Genomic DNA, 22,151 nt, shown 5'->3' on the forward strand with positions numbered 1-22,151 from the left:
GAAGATCCTCTGGAGACAGGACAGGTTACCCACACCAATATTCTTGGGCTTCCCTAGTGGCTCAGATGGTAAAGAATCTGCCTGCAATGTGGGAGACCTGGGTTCAATATTCTTGGGTTTCCCTAGTGGCTCAGATGGTAAAGAATCTGCCTGCAATGTGGGAGACCTGGGTTCAATCCCTGAGTGGGAATATCCCCTGGAGGAGGACATGGCAGCCCACTCTAGTATTCTTGCTTGGAGAATCCCCATGGACAGAGGAGCCTGGCGGGCTACAGTCCATGGGGTCCCAGAGTTGGACACGGCTGAGCACACAGTAAAACTCTTTAAGAGCTCCCTCCCACAGCTGGGAGCTCTTATCCACAGCTCTCCCCGCCCAAGGCTGGGCCACTGGGGTCCCAGGTATCTTACTAGTTGGTTTGTGCCTACACTGTGTGGGTGCTGACTTTAGTGAAATAAAATGGGAAATTCATTCACAAGTCTTGTGACTCTTTTCTGCGGACAAAATTAATCGGGGGTGGGGGTTTGGGGAACCCGTCAGTCTCTTCTGGGCCCTGCAAGCCTCTCCAGTGTCAACCTGCACCATTATCTTTGATCTCTCTATGCTGGCCACATTGACCTTCTTTCCATCTGCATACATCCTTTCAGTCCCAGGGCCTCTGCACCTACTATTAGTGTGTCTGGAATTCTCATACATTCCTCCTATACATAGATAACACCTCCTCATCCCTGCCCCAGAAAAACCTTTGACCTCTCTGATTAGGCCAAATGCTCCTTTAGGAAGTGTGCTTACATTGTGTCTTTTCCTATGTGGACCTGTCACACTGTATCTTTACTGTGTAATTACTATGTCATTCTCCCTTCCCCTCATGCAAGAGCTTGGCAGAGGGAAGGACCCTGTCTGGTTCTGCCCAACCTTGTGTTCTCCAGCCCCCAGCACATTGCCTGGGGTCCTGCAAGTTCTCAGCAAATATTTCATGAGTGAACGGGTGGGTGAAAGGGTGGATAGTCCCAGGCAGCAGTTCTTGGCTGAGTATGTCAGTGATTCCTCTAGAAGTGACTCCTAGAGAAACTCAAAGGTTTTGTCCAAAGAACTGAGAGGACTGACTGCTGTGTGCCATGTGTTTACCCAGGGTTGTTTATAAAGAATCTAGTTCCTCCTTCTCCCTCCTCTCCATTTCCGGGCCATAGATTCAGCCCCATCCTAACAGTAATGCTCAACTCTGTAACAGCTGCTTTCATCTTCCGGGCTCCACCCTTAGACTGTCACTGTCTCCGCAGGGGCGGAGCCGCCCCTAGAAGTCACTGCATCATCTCCTTCCGGAGGCTAGGCAGTCAAGTTAAGAAGAGCTCATTGACTCGGTAAGGCAACCAAAGCCTGCCAGGAGCAGATTGAGGTGCTGCTGCTGAATAGCCTGCAGCAGTACCGTCAGGACCAGGGCGACGGATCCAAATCGGAGGATGAGCTGGACCAAGCCAGCACCCCTACAGATGTTGGGGATATCGACCTGTGAGGATGTGGGGTGGGCCAAATGAGAGGGGTGAGTCCAATCCGCTCTCTCCTTCTCTCTGGTTGTATTTGGTTCTCTTACATTTTAGGATGAAACTTAAAAAAAAAAAAATTCTGCCCCCACCTCGATCCTATTGAAAGATCTTTTAGAAGTGAGAGATAAAGGTCCTATAAGAACGAAATCATTACAAGCATTTGACGCCTATTTGAAGTACAACAGAAGGGAATCCCTTATATATGCCAACAGTTACTGTTTGATGATGTTAAAAGTCATAGTAACATGCTTACACGGAGAAGGCAATGGCACCCCACTCCAGTACTCTTGCCTGGAAAATCCCATGGACGGAGGAGCCTGGAAGGCTGAAGGGTCGGACTCGACTGAGCGACTTCACTTTCACTTTTCACTTTCATGCATTGGAGAAGGAAATGGCAACCCACTCCAGTGTTCTTGCCTGGGGAATCCCGGGGACGGGGGAGCTGCCGTCTATGGGGTCGCACAGAGTCGGACACGACTGAAGTGACTTAGCAGCAAGGCAACCATGGGCTCTGTGGGAGGAAAAAGCCTGTGTCAGGTTACAAAATCAGCAGCTCCTACAAACTGCGCACGGCTCTGATCGTTCAATGCCCAGGTCTTCGACGACGAAGGTTTCGCAGGGCTTCCCGAACTTACAGGAAGGAGGGCACTTCCCGAGCCACACAGCTGAGAAGTAGCGGTGAGAGAACTCAACTCTGATGGCTCCAGAACCCAGGACTCTAGCCAGCTGGTTCTCATAAATCGGTACCCTTCTGACGTTTTCGTAGCAACTGCTTCCCTGCAGATGAGAAGCCGGGAGACTATTCCCATTCGCCACAGTAGGAAGCTGAAGGTCAGCGAGGAGCTACGGGGGCAGAGGGCAAGGCTTCAAGGATACTAAACCCCCAGCTCCGGAGCCCGGAGAAGGCACTGGCACCCCAGTCCAGTACTCTTGCCTGGAAAATCCCATGGACGGAGGAGCCTGGTAGGCTGCAGTCCCTGGGGTCGCTAAAAGTCGGACACGACTGACTTCCCTTTCACTTTCCAGTTTCATGCATTGGAGAAGGAAATGGCAACCCACTCCAGTGTTCTTGCCTGGAGAATCCCAGGGACGGAGGAGCCTGATGGGCTGCCGTCTACGGGGTCGCACAGAGTCGGACACAACTGAAGCGATATAGCAGCAGCAGCAGCAGCTCGGGAGCCAGATCCGCGCCCCGCCCCCCGGCGCTTGCGCACTGCTGCCCCATTACCCGCTTAACCCCGCCCCATCGCCGGAGTTTTCAAATTTGAAACCTGCTCCTTTTCCCGCCCGAACATGTTGACCAGCGGCGGGAGAGGGCGGAGCCGCGCGCAGCCAATAGTGCCTCCGAGGCCTTCCTGCTCCGCCCACAAGGTGACGTCAGCGAGCCACAAGCGGCGGAGAGCAAATGGGCGAGGGCGTCCACCGGCCCCGCCCCCGCGGCGCCCACGTGCAGCGGCCGAGCCCGGGGCCTCGGGTGGACCACCCGCCCCCAGGGCACCGTTCAGCGTGCGGGCCTCTAGTCACCAGTACTGGGCTGGAGACTGAGGCCCAGAAACGCCAAGTGATCGGCGCGGGGTCGCTGAGCGAAGCGGCAAGACGCGGAAATCCCACTCCAGCCCGGGCGTTCGCCCGAGGGCCAGGCCGGGAGCCGGCGTCGGAGGAAGCCCTACGGCAGTCCTAGGGGGCGGGCAGGTGGGCGGAGGGTGGGCTGAGGTTCACGGGCGCGTTCCAGAAGGGCGGGGCCAAGAGCTAGGCTGTCCCGGGGCGGGGCGTCTTGGGGGCGGGCCGGGCGCCTGTGTTTGTTGCCCCGTGTCAGTTACATTGTAACAAAAGTGGTGTCGCCGCTGCTCCGGTCTGCACCAAAGGCCCGCCCGCCTCCGGCTGTCGCCGACATGGAACCGGTGGCCAGCAACATCCAAGTCTTGCTGCAGGCGGCGGAGTTCCTGGAGCGCCGCGAGAGAGGTGAGGAAGAACCTTTGGTCGGACTCCAGGCGGCGACCTCGCTGACACTGGTCTGGGCTTGGCTTGACTCCCGACTTGAAGAATGCATGGCTTTAGGGCAGTAGTCTTGCGGCACCGCCGCGCTCAACTTAAGAGGGGTCCGCGGGCAGTGTGCTGGAGGGGTTGGGGAAATGGCCCTGTAGCCCAAAATCCCTTTCTGACGGTGCCGTGCATGGGGCGCCCGCTGGGACTAGCCTGACGCCGGCGGGGGCTCTCTCTGGCAGAGGCCGAGCATGGCTATGCGTCCCTGTGTCCTCACCGGAGTCCAGGTCCAGTCCACAGGAGGAGGAAGCGGTCTCCCCAAGCTCCTGGCGCGCTGGACAGTGGGCGGTGAGGAGGGCCGGGGGCAGCGGGGAGTAGGGGGATGGGCGCCGTCCTTCATCGGGTCTCTCCACTGCCCTCTTCCTCCTTGTTGCTTGCATCTTCTGGGCCAAGTACCTTGCTCTGGAGGCATACGGACTCCTGCCGTTTCCCCATCCTCCGAACACACACTTCGTTCAAGGACTATTTCTCAAGCACCTCTGATGTGTTTGGAACTGTGAATAATAGTTCTGGGTCCTGCTTCCACTCACACTGCTAAAACAAACCACTTGCTTTCCTTCACAGGCATTCTTTTCTCCTCTCAACCCTTTGCACACGCGTTCCCCCTCAATTTGAATGCCTCTCCCCGCCACTACTCATTTTGGGTAACTTGTGTGGCTGGGCTTAACTCAAATGTCACTTGGGTTCAGGAAGCCCTTCCTGATTGTGGCTAGGGGACTCTGTTTGGACCCCACATCACCTGGGCAGACCTCCCTCAGCATTTGACCTCCTTACTGTCTCTGCCTCTGCCTGGTACTCAGTTGTCTGAGGCCAGCACAAGGTCCCCATAGTGGGCTAGTTTGGGGCACACATCTGTAGTGAATTTTGAGCCCCTGGGGACTCTGGGACTGAGGGTGTGGACACTAACTGACACCCCCTCACCCCATCCTCTCTGGCATTGTCAGGTCTGTGCACAACGAGCTGGAGAAGCGCAGGTGAGTCCCAGCCCTGCCCTGAGAGCACCAGTCCCCAGGAACAGCCTCCCTCTGGCCTTCCCTCCCCTGCCATCCCTCATCTGGCCAGCGAGCCTGGGCTGGCACTGCCCTCTAGACCCCTCCCTCTGCAGGAGGGCCCAGCTGAAGCGATGCCTGGAGCAGCTGAAGCAGCAGATGCCCCTGGGGGCTGACTGTGTCCGATACACCACACTGAGCCTTCTGCGCAGGGCCAGAATGCACATCCAGGTAAGACACTACCCTGGGGCCCAGGGCCAGCTTGCCAGGAAGCTGGGAGAAGCGTAATAAGGAGAGACTGGAACTAGGAGCGAAGTCTCATGTAACAGACCAACTGTGTGACATTGGGCTCTGTGCTTTTAGTTTCCAAGTTTAAGCAGGAAGAAAAGCAGGAAGTAACCCAAGAGGATTGTTCTGAGGCTTTAAGCAAGCAAGTTTTCCCAATAAATGTTCACTTGTTATTACGATTATTACTTGAATCCCAACTGTGAGACCTGGAGCAAGTTAGGTAGCCTCTCTGGACTTCATTTCCTCCTCTGTATGGGGGACATCCTGTGATGGGTCACTGTAAGGATCCCTCAGTCTGGAGAGGGCTGTTTCTCACTCCTCCTCTCCTGCATCCTCAAGGCCTCCTGTTCTGAGGGGCCTGTCCTGCTTTGGGAGGCAGGTCCAGAGGCCAGAAGGGGGAAAAGGGCTGAGAGGACACCAGTGACCTTTCCTTCCCGGGCTCAGCTCAGCGCCCCCTGGTGGATGGGAGTGGGATGTGCTGACTCAAGACGAGGCATCACCACGGGGAGGGGGCGCTTAGAAGTGACTTGGAAACAATGGAGGCCTTTTCCTGCCCTCCTGGCCCTTTTGACAGAGGAAGAAATGGAGGCACAGCGGGCTGATGAGAGGCAGATTCAGAACTGAGGCCTGTGTCTCTTGGATTCCTTTGCAACAAGTGCGCATGTGCTCTGCCAGGCCCTGTTGTGGGCACAGGTAGCTGTGGCAGAGAAGGCTGGAGGTGCCACGCAGCAAATAAAATGATGTGGAAACTGTTAGCACTGTCCTCACGGTGCCTTATGGTTGAATAACACCCTGGTTGGAAAGTGGGCTCCAGTGTCTCACGTGGAGTTTGCCTGACCTGGTTCTCAGAGGGAATGTGTGTCTTGGGTGCTGGCTGTCCCGTGGGCGGGACCTAGAGATTGCTCCTCTGGACTCCCTGCTTCCTGTTTTGCCTCCACCTGGCTGTCCTCCCCACCTTGCCCTGGAATGTTCTTTGCTGCTCATAGATCTGTCCAGGTCTGTCCCCTGCTGAAAACCTTCCATGGTTTCTGACAGGACACTTTCAGTATTTTACATCCTGTGAAACTCAAGGCCCTTCACAACACAGGCCTTGCCTCTGGTCTCACCTTGTGCCATGTCCCACTAAAAAGCTGAACTCTCTACTCTTCCCATTTTCACTCTGCCTGGATGTTTCCTCCTCCATCTTCACCTGGGTAGCGCTTATTCATCCATCTATACCCAGTTCAAATACCTCCTCACCCAATTCTCCCCTTCTTGATTGAATGCATGCTTTTGCTCACTGAGGGCCTGATGGGAGAACCCTTGGCCCTCCAGTCCCTGGATCCCAGGGCTGGCAGAGCTCGCATGGAGGCGGCAGGAGAGGACCAATACTGAAGCCTTAGGGTTCCTGGCAGGATCTTGAGGAGGAGTCACAAACTGGTAGCCTTTGTTTAATCTCTTGTCATTTAGTTGCTCAGTCGTGTCAGACTCTTTACAACCTCATGGACTGTAGCCTGCCAGGCTCCTCTGCCCATGGGATTTCCCAGGCAAGGATACTGGGTGGGTAGCCATTTCCTTCTCCAAGGGATCATCCCTGCTTAAGAATCGAATCCACATCTTCTGCATTGACAGGTGGATTTGTAGCTTTCTAAAAATAGTGGATGCAGGTTCTATCTCTGGTCAGGGAATGAAGATCCCACAAGCTGTGTGGCGTGGCCAAAACAAAAACAAGCCCTAGGAGATCTGGCAACACTGGGTTTGTTCCCACGTGGCAGTAACTGGCCTGGGACACCTCCTCCGAGCCTTAGTATGCACTTGCTGGTGTGCCTCAGTCCCTCTCCCATCTCCATCGCCTGATACCAGCACACTCCACTCCTTCACATCACTTGACAGCCCTGAGGGCCTTTGAGATTGTGCAGCCCTCCTTCCCGACCATCCAGACAGAACTCCCAGGCCACTTAGGTAAGATAGGAGGGCAGCAGGCCCTGGCTTCCTGCAGGATGTGGGAGCAACCCTCTGGCACCCACATCTAGTGAGCCTGTCACATGACTGGTCTGCCGTTGAGCGGTGCCTGAGCCCAGCCCCCTGCTCCCCTGGATTTGCAGAAGCTGGAGGAGCAGGAGCAGCGAGCCCGGCAGCTCAAGGAGAAGCTGCGCAGCCAGCAACAGAGCCTGCGACAGCAGCTGGAGCAACTCCGGGGGCTGGGCACGGGGGGCGAGCGGGAGCGCCTGCGGGCAGACAGCCTGGACTCCTCGGGCCTCTCCTCCGAGCGCTCTGACTCAGACCAAGGTAAGTGCCCGGGAGTGGAGGGGTCGGCTGGGGTGAGTGGGCCAGGCCTCCTGACTGGCCCTCTCCCTGTGCAGAGGAGCTGGAGGTGGACGTGGAGAGCCTGGTGTTTGGAGGTGAGGCTGAGCTGCTGCGGGGCTTCAACGCAGGCCAGGAGCACAGCTATTCACACAGCGGTGGTGCCTGGTTATGACCCTGACCGCCCAGAGCAGCCTCTGCCCTCAGCCTACTCTCTGCGCCGTCAGGCCAGAGCCCTCACCGAGCCTCCAGGGCTGCTTGGAGTCACTGTTGGAATGGACTCAAAGGACCCTGTATGGGAACAGGTGCTCCTCATACCCTGCTGCTGGCGGCTGGCAGTCCCACCTGGGAGAGGGGTGCTGGGCCCCCCGAGCCCTGCAGCGCAGGCAGCTTGGGCCCAGGCCACCCTCCCAGGCATTTTTTATAGCACTTGGCCCAGCTGTCCATGGCAGCAGGAAGCCTCTTGGGCCCTCATGTTCCTTCCTAAACAAGGGCCCCTGGCCTTTGCCCCATGCATACTGTATTTTCATTAAAAGCCTCTTTAACTTCCTGTGCATGGTCTTGCCTGATGAAAATGTGGGAACTTCCAGCCACAAACTGGAAAAGAAATGAGATTCACAGCCACCACAAACCCTACTGACCGCAGCGGGCAGTGCCTCTTTACTCCCCAGTTTGGAGGCCATCTGTCCACACTTCAAGAGTGGGACCAAGGCCGAGTGATGTGACCAGCCTGAGGGCCAAAGCCAGAAAACAAGTGGGGTCAAGATTCAAGCTTTCTGACTCCAGAGCTGTGTCCGATTGAATTCATCAAGTATTTATTGAGTGCCTGTTACACGCAAGATTTTGTTTCAGATACTTGGGACACATCAGAGGATAAAACAACGGTCCCTGCCCTCATGGAGCTTACAGTCTAGCATTTACAACCACTTCACCTGGATGCAGTGACCCTGGGCAAGTCACTGTGCCTCTGTCCTCAGCCACCCAATGCAGGAGTAAGGAGGCCCGGCTCAGACATGGGTAACTGGCTGGCTGTGCTGGAGATGCCAAACAGGGCGCCTACCCTCAGCCCACCACCCAGACAGTCGAGAGGGCTAGAAGCTGGCTTTTAATAATAAAGTACAGGAGGAGGGGGCACAGGGACTGGAGCTGGTAGTCTGCTAGACTGCTGCTTCGGGGCCTGGGCTGGCTACACGAACTGCTGCTGCTGCTGCTGCTTCTTGGTGGCTGCCTTGCTGGCAAGGTCCTTGGCCTTCTCTGTAGCTGCCAGTGCCGTCTCCTTGGCCTTCTCCTTGGCTTCCTTGGCTGTTTCAACAAGGGTTTTGGGAGGGGCCTCACCTGGAGCAAAGGGTGGGGGGCTGGTTTTAGAGAATGCCAAGAAAACCGACCTAAATTACTTCTCAGGACATTTATCTCCTGGGGGCCAGGCTCTGAAGGAAATACTGAGGGTACAGATGAGTTGAGAGCGGGCTCAGAGTAGGCTCTGGCCCAATCATGGCAGTTAGGATTTGACAGCCTCTGTCTGTGTCCTGAGCCCTCACCTTGCAGCTTGGCCAAGATGTATTCAAAACCCTTCATAGTCTTGGTCACGTTGCTTTTGAACCGCGCGAGACCAAATTCCTGGCAAAAATTTAAAAGGGAAGGATTCAGAGCTGCCCACGGAACCCCAGCCCAGACTCGATGATAGATGGCTTTGGCCCCAGCATCCCAACGCTGCTCACCTGGACAGCTCTGGAGACGCCAAATAAGCTAGAGGAGACCCAGGCTTCCCGGCGGATTTCGGTCCAGCCGCTGTTATCAGAGTTCACACGGTAAACACATCGTTCCTCCACCATCTGTGCAGGCAGGCAAGTCAACCACAATCGAGTGGGAGTCCTTCACTTGGCTAAGTTACACATCAATTTGATCCCCTGACTCTTTTCATGAGGGAAAGCATTCTTCCCCTTACCTTACTGCAGTCTCAAATGGCACTTCAGGAAGAGAGTACGAAGATGAAAAAAAGGTCATTTTGCTCTCAAAACCTTTCCTCTGACCCTTTACACTAAACGGCACATAAACTCTTGAAATGTCTGTGGTGTTTTCAGCCTGCCCGCCAACCATCTTGGGCCCTCATGGCTCAGATGGTGAAGAATCTGCCTCCAATGCGGGAGACCTGGGTTTGATCCCTCGGTCAGGAAGATCCTCTGGAGAAGGAAATGGCAACCCACTCCAGTATTCTTGCCTGGAGAATTTCAGGGCCAGAGGAGCATGGTTGGCTAGTCTATCAGGTTGCAAAGAGACACAGTTCAATTGAGTTCAGTCGTGTCTGACTCTTTGTGACCCCGTGGACTGCAGTACACCAGGCTTCCGTATCCATCACCACTATGACCACCCTATTTGGCCCTTAAGCTGCCAGCAATCCAAAAACAGAAAAGGAAATCTGGCAATTCTTATCAGAGAGGATAAAGTGGACCTGCAAGTCCAAGAGAAACACTTAAAAAGACACCTGTCACAGCTGAATTGAAAGGGAGGTCTCAGAGGTCTTATCTAAGTAATTTACAAAACATAGAGACAGGGCCCTCAGAAGACTCTGGGGCAAAGCCTTAAGGTGACTCATTCTGTGACTTTGCAGCACACTTCCCCTCCCTGAACTTCATTATTCTCTTTGCACAATAGAGTAAGACCCACTTCCCTGTGTTATTGTGACGATTAACTGAGGGAATAAAAGTGTCCTGAAAGCTTTCAAGGTAGTCATTGATGAAATGTTCCTTAAATATTAATAAATCATGGATTTTCAAGTCTTTTTTTTTTTAAAGCAAGAAATTGAAGGTATGTGGAACTTCCCTCTCCTTGCCCTACAATCTCAGGCAGAAATCCGTTACATTAGATAGTCAAGGGGGCGGGCCCAGTCCTCTCCCCTCTGAGGTACATCCAAGGTACCCCGGAGGCTTGATGTTTAAAACCACTGTCTCCTTCCCTCAGCATCATGCCTGTGGCCCAACCCATACTCGTGCCAGGCACACTGTGAGTGCCCTGCATTTAGCACTTACAAGTAGAACACAGGTATTCCTCCTCCACTGTATGAACGAGTTAGAAGACAGGCCTAGAGAAGGTAACCGGCTGGAAAGACCATCCAAGTTTGTACTCTAGAGCTGTCACTCTTCAGATCTGCTTGATCTGAAGCTCCTAACCCCTCACAGAAGCTCTCTCATGGTTCCCTAACCACATGTATCCAGAGCACTCTAGTTCCGGGGGGGGACGTGAGAGGGGTCTCACCATCAGCCGGGCGTGGTTGATGTTCCAGGTGAAGGTGGTCATGGTCTGGTTTTGTGGGTCCACAATAGAATCCTCCAGGATGTACACTGAGTGAGCAACATTGGCAGGAAACAGTCGCTCAGCCCAGCGGGGCATCCTGTTCGTCTTGGTCAGGAGTCGGCGGGACAGGAGCTTCTGGTCAGAGGTCACCTCTCGGTGCACTATGTCTTCCGTCAAGACATGCTTGCTGCAGGTGTCAGGGTGAAGGTGACCCTCAGGAGCCTAACCCTGGGAGACTGCCTGCTGAGGTTCCCATCTGGAGCCTCCACGCTCAGAATGGCCAGGCCTTTTACCAAACTTTCAGAGTAAGCTGTGATTGTGGCTCAGACCTGAACTGGAGCCCTTGAGCCTCTCCCAGGGCAAATTCCAACTCCCGCCCCCTCGCTGACCTGGATTCCTGGGCATTCCAGCAAGGATGGACCTCCTGATTTATTGCACCACTGGAGAGCAGTCAAGGGCAGAGAAGCAGGCAAGCGCCCAGACTTCCAACCCCAAGATCCCTCCCCAGTTCCTGTGCTGCTTCCTCTTCCTGTCTCACCACACTGAGATGAGAGAACCTTAAGACTAGGGCTTCAAGTAATCCACTGCCCAGGCCCAGCCTCCTTCCAGTATCTTGCAGGCCTAGTCTGGCCGCTTACCCGATAGGGTTCTTCTGCCCTAAACATGGCCAGGCTCTGGAGATCCCCCGACTCGAAGTCGAGTCTTTCCCGGCCCCCAGACTCCGATCTCCAAAGAGCGAGGTAGGAGGGTTGCTCTTCCCAGGGCCACGTACCTATAGGGATTCGGGTACCGCTGCCAGAAGGCAGCGAACACTTGGTCCCAGGAACTCCGGAGCACGCTCTGGCCCAGGAAATACTTCACCATCGTCCCGGCCGGGGCGGGCTCAGCGCCCGAGCAGCATCAGGGGTGCGGAGCCCGAGGGGCACGCGGAGGCCGGGCTGGAGCTCGACGCTCAGCCGCCAGGCTAGCAGCAGGTCAGTCGCTACAGCGCCGCACCCAACCAGCCGCCGCCGCCGCCGCCGCCATGAGGAATTATCGGGCCGCGCGCCACTTCCGGCTCAGCAGTGAAGTACCCACCTCTTCCGGTGCCTGCCCACGTGACCCGACGACCCCGCCCCCACGCTCTCCTTCCCCCTACACCCGGCTCCCCTTCCCCGGCCCCGCCACCGCTGGAGTCGCGGCGCTGCGGGCCGGAGCTGGGTTGGAGGATCCCCCTGGCTCGGTGGGGAATCTGTGCCGGCGCGGCCTTTAAGCTAGGTGGGCGAGCGAGCGGCAGAGCGAGCTAGCAAGTCGGGCGGCGGCGTGCGGCGCCGTTAAGGGCGCTGCCCCGCGCGCTCCCAGGCCGCCCCGGGTCCCAGGCTCTTAGGAGGAGGATAATTCCTGGGCCCAAAAAGCAGGGGCGGACGGAGGCGTTGTCATCGCTCAAGCTCGTTGCGGCGTGTGGAACCTTAGGTTGGCGCCTGGGGTCGGGGACTGAGGTTAAGGGCGCTGCCTGTCGGAGCGGAGATCCGGGTTTGCCTCGCGACCCCGCTCAGGACCCTGACGCGGGTGAGGCGGCCCCGGGAGCATGAGCGGGCAGCGCGTGGACGTCAAGGTGGTGATGTTGGGCAAGGAGTACGTGGGCAAGACGAGCCTGGTGGAACGATACGTGCACGACCGCTTCCTGGTGGGGCCTTATCAGAATGTGAGTGCTCCCGACGGGGCCCAGCACGGGTGGGAGGGGGCTAGCCGACACGCGAGGCTCTGATCGCTTCCCCTTGGTTGCAGACCATTGGGGCCGCCTTCGTAGCCAAGGTGATGTCTGTCGGAGACCGGACGGTGACTTTGGGTATTTGGGTAAGTTCTCTGGGCACGTAATCTGGGAAAATTCACTCTTGAGGAGGCGTAGTTCTTGCCTTGTACTGACTTGTGGGCTCACGGGGGTTTCTGTTCTCTAGACCCCAATTTAAAAACAGGGGTCTGGAGGACGTGATATTAGTTTGAAGTCGTGGGGAGTATAGCTCCGTAACTCAGGCCAGGGCTGAGCCTCCCCCTGCCCTTCAGGACACAGCAGGATCTGAGCGCTATGAGGCCATGAGCCGAATCTACTATCGGGGCGCCAAGGCTGCCATTGTCTGCTATGGTAAGAAGGGTTTTGGCCTGTTGCTCAAACAAGAAGGGGAGGGTGCCAGGCTGGCCTTATAGAACAGCCCCTCACCCTTGGTTGTGTTTCCTGTGTTCCACACCAAGACCTGACAGACAGCAGCAGCTTTGAACGGGCAAAGTTCTGGGTGAAGGAACTGCGCAACCTAGAGGAGGTAGGTGCCCTGACCTCACCAGAAAACCAGGCAGGGGCTGGCGGTCTGGTGGTCCAAGGGAGGTGAACCTGACCTTGTCTTCTGCTCCAGGGCTGTCAGATCTACTTGTGTGGCACTAAGAGTGACCTGCTGGAGGAGGACAGGCGGCGGCGACGAGTGGACTTCCACGACGTTCAGGACTATGCAGACAGTAGCTGCTCCTTAGCTCCTTGGGTTGGGGAGGGAAATGGCTGCTTGGGTGGGTCACAGAAAGTGGGGGCTGCCTTGGCAAGATCCCCCACAGGAAGACTTTTTCTGGCCTCCCTGCATCTGTGGAGTTCAGAAGAGTCCCTACACTGCTAGTCTGTGCCCACCTAATTCTCAGGTATGAGGCTTTAGTCTTTTCTCTTTACAGATATCAAAGCTCAGCTCTTTGAAACATCCAGCAAGACAGGCCAGAGTGTGGGTGAGTGCTATCCTTGGCCTCACAGCAGAACACACAGGGGCAACAAAGGAGGCAGAGGAAAACCCAGAGGGCTGGGTTACTATGTGATCCCTGGGCTCCTAGCATCTGGTCCTCACTGATCGCCCTTTTTCCTGCCAGACGAGCTCTTCCAGAAAGTGGCCGAGGATTACGTCAGTGTGGCCGCCTTCCAGGTGATGACAGGTGTGTTCTTCCTTAGCTCCTGTGGAGACTCCCTTCAGGCCCACAGCACCTGACCCCCACCCCCCGACAGTATGTTGAGCTACCACCTCTCTCTTTAACAGAGGACAAGGGCGTGGACCTGGGCCAGAAGGCAAACCCCTACTTCTACAGCTGCTGTCATCACTGAGTCACCACTCACTTGGCCTGGGGGGGATTCCCCCAGGGAGGCTGGACCTAGCTCTTGTCTGGGCTTGGATGATCAAACATCTGAGCTACCTGGGTCCCCGTGGCAGCAGAGGTGGCACCTGCCTGTGCTGGCCCATGGAGCGGAGACAGCATTGGGGCTGACTGATGGGCACAAAGAGGGTAAGGGCTGATTTGGACCCCAGGCTTCTGCCCTGGACAGCAGTTGTGTCTACAGATTATTTAAATGGCTTCTGATTTGTAAATAAAATCAATGCACTGTGAATTATACTCAACCCCTTTCCCTGCTGTCTGGATTGGGTGTCAGGACACCTAGGACTTTCTGGGGCCACCTGGTTGGCCTCACTTCCTAATAATCAGGGTTCTTCTCAGGTCTTATTTTCCTTTGGAAACCAAGTGGCTTCACCTTAGGGTTGCAGCTGAGATAATGGAGAAGCAAAAGGGTTCTTTGGTGGGGCAGAGAGAGGGTGAAAAGCTGGGGTTGGGGCAGTGCAAAGCTCACATGGTTCCTTCTTGGTGTTAAGAACTGGAAAGGCACTCAGGTGGTATCCAGAGATCAAAGGGTCAAGCATTTCGGCCTCCGACTGGCTGGCTCTACTGCACCTCTGTCACGTCTAGGTCTGTGAGTCATCCCTGTGGCTCAGAGCCTAAGCTTCTCAGAAACATGCTATAATGTGGCTTAACAGTAGACAAATTACAGGTTTTGCAAGACTTAGAAAGGTCTTAGAGGTCCAGATTGGGCTCTAACTACCCAGAAAAGGGACTCAAACTTGGCTGTGTTCTCCTTTTAAAATGAGGTGACTAGTACCTAGTTTAAGACTATGAAGAGTATGGTTGGAATGTTAACTGTAGGACCAAATGCTTGTTTTCCCCTATTCTTTCCTGGGGCAGGAAGTTCAGGACGAAGTCACAAAGGGAAGTGATTTCCAGGGTTCCCTGAAAGTATTATTTTGGGGCCTTGGATGTCAAGATACTTCAGAAGAACCAGATGTTACTGTACACAGGACTGACCTTTCCTTTTCACAAGGAAGCATTAGAGCAGCCCTCCCTTTCTGGTATGGGATGCTCAGCCTCTTTGCCTCACTATCCCATTTTAGGCCTGGGCTGGGTCTTCTGCAGTGCTTAGCACCTGCCTCTAAAAAAACTAAAAACTTGGCCAAGATGGCTAGACTCATAATCAGAAAAGTGCTTTGGTTCCAGTTCCTTTTTAAAAACCAATTCCTCAAAATACCCTTCTTGTGTGGGTGATGGAGGCCTCCTGGGTAGGGACTGAGACTGATACCAGCCACTCCCAAAAGCAGCAGAAAGACATTCTGACAGCAGTGGCTACTGGGAGGAAACCCACACCACTTCCATGAGGTGCTTGGAGGAAGGGCTCAGCTCCGTGTCCCCATCTGGGAACCACCTCAGAGTCTGGCTTCTGCTCTCACACCACACCCATCCTCCCTCCAATGTTAGGCTCTATCTCCCCACGGACAACAAAACAAAACACAGGGCAAGGGCCATAAGAGTAAAGTTAAACTTTACTTTACAGTAATTTTTTTTCTATATACAAAGAATTACAGTACATGTTTATGGGGACTCCTAGCACAGGCTCCCCTCTTTTTCACTAAGAGTTTCACTTACCGCTGACAATCTATTGGGGTGAAGGGGGGCAAAAAGAGTGATGGACCTCAGCTGACACCCCCTTTTGCCCCTTAAAAATATAAAGAGATCTCTTATTGTCAGCTTATTTTTTTTGCCAAGACTTAGAAAGCTGCTCTTCCATGAGCTCCTGTGTGCTGCACTCGCCCATCTTCAACACTCTCACCTACATGCACACAGGCAGCACGCATCTCAGACCTGGAGACTGCCTGTTCTCTGCCCCAACCCTGCAAGTCTAAAGCACCAGAACCGATCATTTCTGCTCCTGCTCCCTGGGCTCACCTCTTATCTGCAAAGGTTTGCTGGATTTCCAAGGTGTTATACCTGAAGCCCCTAAAGAGCCTGATGTTTTGAGAGTCACGGGAAAGTAGCTCTGGAAAAGGGACCACATGTGCTATTTTTGCTTATGTTGATAGGAAATGTTTCTGCCCAGGCTGTGGATTTCTAATTAAAATAAACTCTTTCCACTTCCTTAAGAAATAATATCCTTAGTCTTCATAAGCAATAGAGGTGCTCCCATGAGAGTGAAGAGGTAGTGGGGCAGAAGGTATCTGAGGAAGATCCCACACCTGGAGCTCTCTACCAGCCTGTTCAGGCAGTGTGGACGGAGGCTGTGGACAAGGTAACAACAGCCCTGAGAAACTCAAAGAACTCCCTCATCTGCCAACAGCGTGTCTTCCGCTTCTGGACTGCACTGGATCACCCCAGGGTCAGGTGCAGGACTCACCAAGGCTCTACCTTCTCCTAACAGAACCTCGAGGAAACTCAGACATGAGATCTCTTCCTCCCAAACAGGAATCTAGGTTTCTGAAGTCACCAGTCCTTCAACCCTTGGCAGTGCTTATTTTTACCAGGAAATTAGCACCATCATTACATTTTTGTGTGTGTACAAAGCAAATTACCTATTCTTTTTTCAATTTACACTATAGCAACCTCTGGCCCTGCTACACTAGCCCTAGGAAGCTCAGCTGAGAGCTAACGGGCCACAGTCAATGAAAGTCTCATGCAGCAGCTACTGAGCTCTAAATGATCTGGAATGTAGAACACATGGAACAGCCCAGTCATTATTCAGGAGGAACAAGGGCTTGTCCCACCTCCTTTCCTGCCATGATCTCAGAGAGGTGAGGACACTGGGCTAACTCTGACCTCCTGGTTGACAGATACCAAGAGGACGAAGATATCCCCCCCAAAAAAGCCTTGGAGAAAACCCACTTTTTATAGGAGCTGATACAAAAAATAAAATCCATCCACGTTTAGTGCTCTCCTGATTCTTCTCCACAGGGGAAGCTGCCAGGACCAACTTCCTTCCTGCCACTCTATTCTCATGAGGCAACGTGCGAGTCCAGCTCCAGTGAGTAGACGCTGCCAAGCCTGGAAAAGGATCGCTGATGCACTTCATGCCCTGACTGTAGTGTGGGGTGGAGAATGTCAAGAATAAAACAATTATTTATATCAATGCTAAAGATGTAGATTTGGTAGTTGTTTAGAAGAGTATCAACACAGTGATTTAAATCCCTTCAAACTCAGTAACTTCAGGGGGAAGCAGACATTTAAAAAAACTTAAATGCTGTTGTAGCAACAACTATTTTGCTATGAGAATGGGTTTGCTCCAGTAGAGAAGCAAATGAGGCTTTGAATAAAAATTTCAACAGTTTTCATAATTTTCTTCTGAATAGGGCTAAGGGAGGTATTAGTTCTCCAGCTACTTGTGGAAGCTATGGGTTCCTCCTCAGAAAGGCTTCCTGGGGAACCAGCTTAGAGGCAGACTCTTGAGATCCTGATTTATAAGCACTTGGCTAAATGCCAAAATACCACCTTACACAAAGATCGGGAGTTTCTTAAAGATTTCCTGTTAACTGCCAATTCACACTCCCTGGAGAAAAGGTCTCAGTACAGGCTCCAGGAAAATCCCCAAAGGCTGGCAAGGTCGCCACCCCCCTTTCATGCAAGTCTCTTTTTCCAAAAGTCTTTCTGACTCTGCTTCTAATTGTACAGTGACTGCTTTCATGATGTTAACAATCTAGTATCAAATGCTATTAGTGGGCCTGAGTTGAATGTCTAGTTTCCAATCAATCTAAGAATCTTTCAATGGCCCTCACAAAACTCTGGCTGGCTGTCCATCCATTTAAAGAACTACCCTGCCTCTCCCAATCCCAGCACAGTTCAGAAGTTGTTTACTAGGCAGGTCTGGAAGGAAGCTTCCAGTGAATGATGGAGAATGGAAAACTGAAAACCACAGAGTGGTCCACCTTTCCCTCACTCCTTCCTGTCCTGTCAGACATCTAGAGTGGCTGTCAATTACCTACCAAAGCCTGTACCAGAGAAGCTACTTCATGATCAGACTTCTCTTAACAATTTTACATAGCCTGCATACCCACCCCCCCAAAAAAAATTCACAGTTTATTTCATGAAACAAAGAGCTACGGTAATTGAACACACAACATAGTGGAAAGAGATTCTGACAGCGCAGTGCAGTTATCTTTTTCTGATCACAACTACAGATGACAGGAGAAAAAAGGGCACAGGACTGGCACCAAGCAAATCCTACTCACACAACCTAAGAGATTAGGGAAAGGGACCTACTAGCTGCAGTTATATACTTATTATTCTCACACATGATAAATACTTAATATAATGAACTTTAATGTTTTGGGTGGATTTTTTAAAAAATATCTTTTCCATGATTTAAAATTTTTTAAAAGAAAATAAGATGCTTTGTTTTCTCTTCCTCTTAAAGAGCTTTTCCTCTCTGATGATGTGGGAAAAAGAGGATGAAAGGGGAGAACTAGGCAGGTGGAATTTACAGAGGAGAGTCTGAGGTCTAAGTGAGATGCAAGAATAGGCCCCTAAACTCAGGGCAGCTCTGCCCAGCCTCTTGTCTCTGCCTGAGTTCAAATGTCTCAACCCCAGAGACAAACTTTGGGAAATAAAAGCAAATTCTTTTTAAAATCTTTATATAAAGCGCAAATGCTTCTAAAACAACTATTGTTCCCTCCTTAGAAGTGACGGGAATAACCTCAATAAAAACTCAGGAGGAAGAAATTGGGACAATACAGAATCCTGTTGAGGGTATAAAAGCCATAACTGAGAGACAGAAATGGCCAGGAGACACTGGGGCCAGGAGACGGCCTGTTGGCTAAAGCTGCTGGCTGCATTGGCGAAGCAGAGGTAAACATGTTTGGTCTAGGGATGAGGGCGTGGGTGAATGGGAAGGAACTGGCCAAACAGCACTTCCTGTTGGCAGTCAGTGAGCTGGGTGAACGGTAGGGCGGGGTAGCACCAACAGATTTCCCAGCCCTTCGGTCCCAGCTCAGGGCAGCAGTAACAGATAATCAGCAGTTATGAGGAATCATCTCTCAGGCTGGACATTGCTCTGTACGCCCCATCTTGCCAGTCATAGGGGAGGGGTTCTGGCTTGCCCTTAGGTAAGTCAGCAGGTAGGCGCTCTCAACATGGAGCACACCATTTCTGAGAAATGGTGATAGGATCCTCTAGTGAAGATGGTGACTCCTCCGTTCAGGTAGGAGGGCAAAGGGTCAGAAGATAAGTAATTTCTCACCAGAATCTGGCATCCTCCCTGAGCTGGTGGTGGATCTAGCCCAGAGTTTGCCAGATTCCCCAGATCTACTGCCCGAGACTCTGAAATCTGAAAGCACCTGAGTGTTTGGGGGACAGGCTTGGGGTGAGTTGATGTAAAAGGAGGAAAGTTTGTAGAAAAGGAAGGTAAGCTTGCCAATTGCCTTCTTACATTGAGGGAAAGCTGTGTCCTCATAGAGCCCAGCCCCTCAACCAACTGCTCCACCAAGGACAGATCTTTAGTCTCTGCAGAGCCCAGCCAGAAGCAGCACCGGCTGCCTAGCCACAGCCCTTGGCTTTGGTGCAGCCCCCTCCTGCCTATAGAGGAGACCTCTGCATGAGCTTTCATGCATGCACACACACACAGGGACACCTGACCAGGAGACACTCAAGAACAACCACTTCTGGGGCCACAAGGGACATTACTAAATGAGCCCAGAGCCCCAGGGCCCCTCAAACTTCCTGTTATTTATTTCCTGGTCAAAGGTTCTTTAAAAACAACCTGAGAACCCAGGCAGGCATGTTAGGCTCACAGGGATCAGGTCTTATTTATCTCTATTTCCTGCCAGTGACTGATACCACACCTAGCACACACAGATGTTCAAGAAATCCCCACCGACTTGAACGGGTATTAGTTCCTCCCAAGGATTCATCAGGTACCCTCAGTGGGGCGTGGCAGGATTAGATAGAGCTTTGAGAGCCCTACTACCTTCCAACCTGACCAGTGGAATTGAATCCCATGCTTGACTCCAGAGTGGACTTTTTATTTCAAGTTCACCATGAGTAAAGGTTGGGGGGGGGAAGAGACCCGCGTCTGTCTGTTTCCTTGGCTGGGGCCCACTTGGACTTCCATACATGGCTCACACAACCACAAGCCCCCCACTGGCTAATGTCACAAGAGTTCTGAATGCTGGGATATAAGGAAAGAATAACAGTGGAAAAGTGTTGGGGTCTGTTCTTTTTAAGAGGGAAAAAGACTTTTCCCTTCCCCAAGAACCCTGGGGGCGGCTGGTCTGGTCACGTGGCATTTACTGGTGTTACTTCTGTTCTGACTCTGCACACTTGTGACTGGAAGGAGCCTGGTTAAGAGCTGGAAGTGTACTTGGCTCTGGTTTAGGGTCTTGCCCTCTTCCAAGAGACCAGCAAGTCTGTGCCAGTGTCTGTGTGCTCCCGGAGGACCAGCAAGACTGTGCCAGTGTCTGTCCAGCCACCATGGGCCAGAGCCCTGGCCCTGGCGAGGCCTTGCCCAGGGCCCAGGGACTCTGCTCTGTGGTTGCCAGCTTCTTCTCTTCAGTGGAGAGGGAGGGCTTCCCAAGAGGCCTGAAGGACTGCCCACTCTTGGCAGCGAGTCCAGGTAGTTGCTGGCCCCCAGCCATCTGCTTCACCTGCTTCACCAGGCCTGGCACTTGACTGGGAGGCCCTGGGGTCTGTTCAGCCCCTGCAGGTGCTCTTCCTGAGGCCTGAGTTGCTGGCTCATATAAAAAAGCCTTGGCAGGGGGCTGAGAAAGAAGTCTGGCCTGGGTGAGTGATTTAACAGCTTGCCAGGAGTGTTCTGAAGGGGCCGCTGCTTTGCCCAGTGGCTGAAGGACAGCATCTGACACACTGCCTCTCTCAACAGCTCGTGGTATCTGTCCTAGACCTTTGCTGGCAGGCCATGAGCTTGACTCCAACACTGGCATCTTCTCATCAGCCTGTGGTGTGAGCTCATGGGGTGAACCTGCCCGTTCCTTCTGGCGAGGAGTTAGGTCTATGAGATCCATCACCAAAGCAGCTCTATTTTTTGACTGAGTATTCTGGTCCACGGGCCTCAGTGCTTTTTCTTTAGCTACCAGGGTCTGGACCACAGCTGACAGTACTTTGTCAGGAGGTGGAAGTCTCTGGGACAAAGAGACATGGGATTTGTCAGGGGGTCTGTCTGAAGTCTGGGGTTTGGGACCGCTGGTGACTAGCAGTTTCTCTGGCGGTGGAAGTCTCAGGCCAGTAGGGACAGGAGTTTTCTCCAGTGACTGGGGCCTTGGGCTGGCAGCACCTATGGATTTATCCAGCCTTGGATCAGCTGTCCCCAGAGGTCTTTCCAGTGGCTGAGACCTGACTGAGGGTGAGGAGCTTGGGCCGGTCACTGGAGAGGGTTTGTCAGATAGTTGGGGTCTTGGTCCTGCCACTGTAGGTGGCCTGTCCAATGGCTTCTGGCTGGATACCAATGATTGGGGTTTGGTCCCTGACCCAGCAAGGTCCCTGACCTTATCTACAGGCTGGGGCCTGGAGTCAGTTCTGTCAGGAGGCCTTTCAGGCAGCGGGGGCCTCTGACAAGTCCCTGCCAGAGCTTTTTTGGACAGCGACAGCGACTGGTTGGTGTCAGCAGATGGCTTATCCGACATCTTGGGCCCTTGAGCAGCCACTCCTGATGATTGCTCTGCCAGGTGAGTGCTTGGGCCTGGAGGCAGTGGTACTGGAGGAGGCACATACTCACGGATCTCCCCCGGTTCCAGAGGGTTGGGCCCACAGGGATCATGCTCAGTACAAGACAGACGCCCATCCAGTTTGGAGATGAAGAGCATCCCTTCCCGATGCTGCTTGCAGAAGGAGCTGGGACACATCTCACAGAAGGAGGCTGCTTCCTTTCCGCATATGTCACACTGGTGCCAAGGACACTCCCATTTCCCTGAAAACAAGAAGTAAAATACAAACTAAGGAAAACAAGACATGCCTGAGACAGGCTACAGCTCTGGAACCAAGTCAAAGGAGTGACTGCAAACTGCTGCCTCCTGCGGAAAGCTCGTGCCCCTCGCCCACACCCCCTCCCTTAGGCTCTGGGCTTTACTTTCTGTGAAATGTGTAAAAATAACAGCCAAATATTGTCACAACTAAATATCAATTTAAAACCAAGCAGGAGTAAACAACAACAGCCAAGGAGTAAACCTTGATTTCTATGACTACTTCCAACAGGGAGAGAAATAACAGTAACAAAACAAAACCTACTTGGTTTTTAATTGATACTCAGTTGTGACTTAATGTTTGGCTGTTGTTTTTACACATTTTGCAGAAAGTAAACCCCAGATGCTGAGGGAGGGAATATGGACAAGGGGCACGAGCTCTCTGCGGAAGGCAGCAGACAGTAAACAACCACAACCAAGGAGTTCTCTGCCTGATTTCTATGACTAATTCCAACAAGGAGAGAAATAGCAACAAAACCAAACCCAAAGCTCCCCTTAGATGGAATGTGAACATATTACTTTTCTATATTTACAAATTCCATTCGTCCTACATAGCCTTTAAATATTTAACTCTAGGGGGAAAATATCAGCCAATTAAACTGCTTACTTCATTGTTACTAGGAATAGGGAGTAGATACACACAGTGAACAATGGA

General features: G+C 53.0%; 4 protein-coding genes across 9 annotated transcripts in view; 2 read left to right on the forward strand and 2 right to left on the reverse strand.

The window, feature by feature from the left end:
* Positions 1–2,980: 2,980 nt before the first annotated feature.
* MXD3 (MAX dimerization protein 3) lies at positions 2,981–7,688 on the forward strand. Its single transcript, XM_040240479.1, has 6 exons — positions 2,981–3,504; positions 3,768–3,873; positions 4,530–4,559; positions 4,691–4,805; positions 6,947–7,130; positions 7,205–7,688. The coding sequence occupies exons 1-6, from the start codon at positions 3,435–3,437 to the stop codon at positions 7,318–7,320; spliced, it is 621 nt and encodes a 206-aa protein (XP_040096413.1). The 5' UTR covers positions 2,981–3,434; the 3' UTR covers positions 7,321–7,688.
* Positions 7,689–7,934: 246 nt separating this feature from the next.
* PRELID1 (PRELI domain containing 1) lies at positions 7,935–11,538 on the reverse strand. The gene is made up of 5 exons (XM_040240478.1): positions 11,209–11,538; positions 10,398–10,623; positions 8,864–8,977; positions 8,684–8,762; positions 7,935–8,480 (listed from the first exon to the last, which is right to left on the reverse strand). The coding sequence occupies exons 1-5, from the start codon at positions 11,298–11,300 to the stop codon at positions 8,332–8,334; spliced, it is 660 nt and encodes a 219-aa protein (XP_040096412.1). The 5' UTR covers positions 11,301–11,538; the 3' UTR covers positions 7,935–8,331.
* Positions 11,214–16,662, forward strand: RAB24 (RAB24, member RAS oncogene family). Of its 2 annotated transcripts, XR_005721094.1 has the most exons (9): positions 11,557–12,120; positions 12,204–12,272; positions 12,480–12,558; positions 12,666–12,733; positions 12,824–12,923; positions 13,128–13,178; positions 13,317–13,379; positions 13,481–13,724; positions 16,488–16,662. XR_005721094.1 is itself a non-coding variant. In XM_040240480.1 (8 exons), the coding sequence occupies exons 1-8, from the start codon at positions 12,004–12,006 to the stop codon at positions 13,543–13,545; spliced, it is 612 nt and encodes a 203-aa protein (XP_040096414.1). In that variant the 5' UTR covers positions 11,214–12,003; the 3' UTR covers positions 13,546–13,837. The 2 variants fall into 2 exon arrangements, 1 of the variants encoding a protein (XP_040096414.1); XM_040240480.1 differs by lacking the exon at positions 16,488–16,662 and having other exon boundaries at positions 11,214–12,120; positions 13,481–13,837.
* NSD1 (nuclear receptor binding SET domain protein 1) overlaps positions 15,068–22,151 on the reverse strand; it is a 147,822-nt gene continuing 140,738 nt past the window's right edge. For all 5 annotated transcript variants that reach the window (XM_040240475.1, XM_040240477.1, XM_040240474.1 and 2 more), the window contains one exon: positions 15,068–21,444. In XM_040240475.1, the coding sequence (XP_040096409.1) occupies positions 19,820–21,444 (1,625 nt within the window). In that variant the 3' untranslated portion in view covers positions 15,068–19,819. The remainder of the gene's footprint in view (positions 21,445–22,151) is intronic.

This window comes from Oryx dammah, unplaced genomic scaffold, assembly GCF_014754425.2.
Source record: "Oryx dammah isolate SB20612 unplaced genomic scaffold, SCBI_Odam_1.1 HiC_scaffold_5, whole genome shotgun sequence".
Lineage (NCBI taxonomy): Eukaryota > Metazoa > Chordata > Mammalia > Artiodactyla > Bovidae > Oryx > Oryx dammah.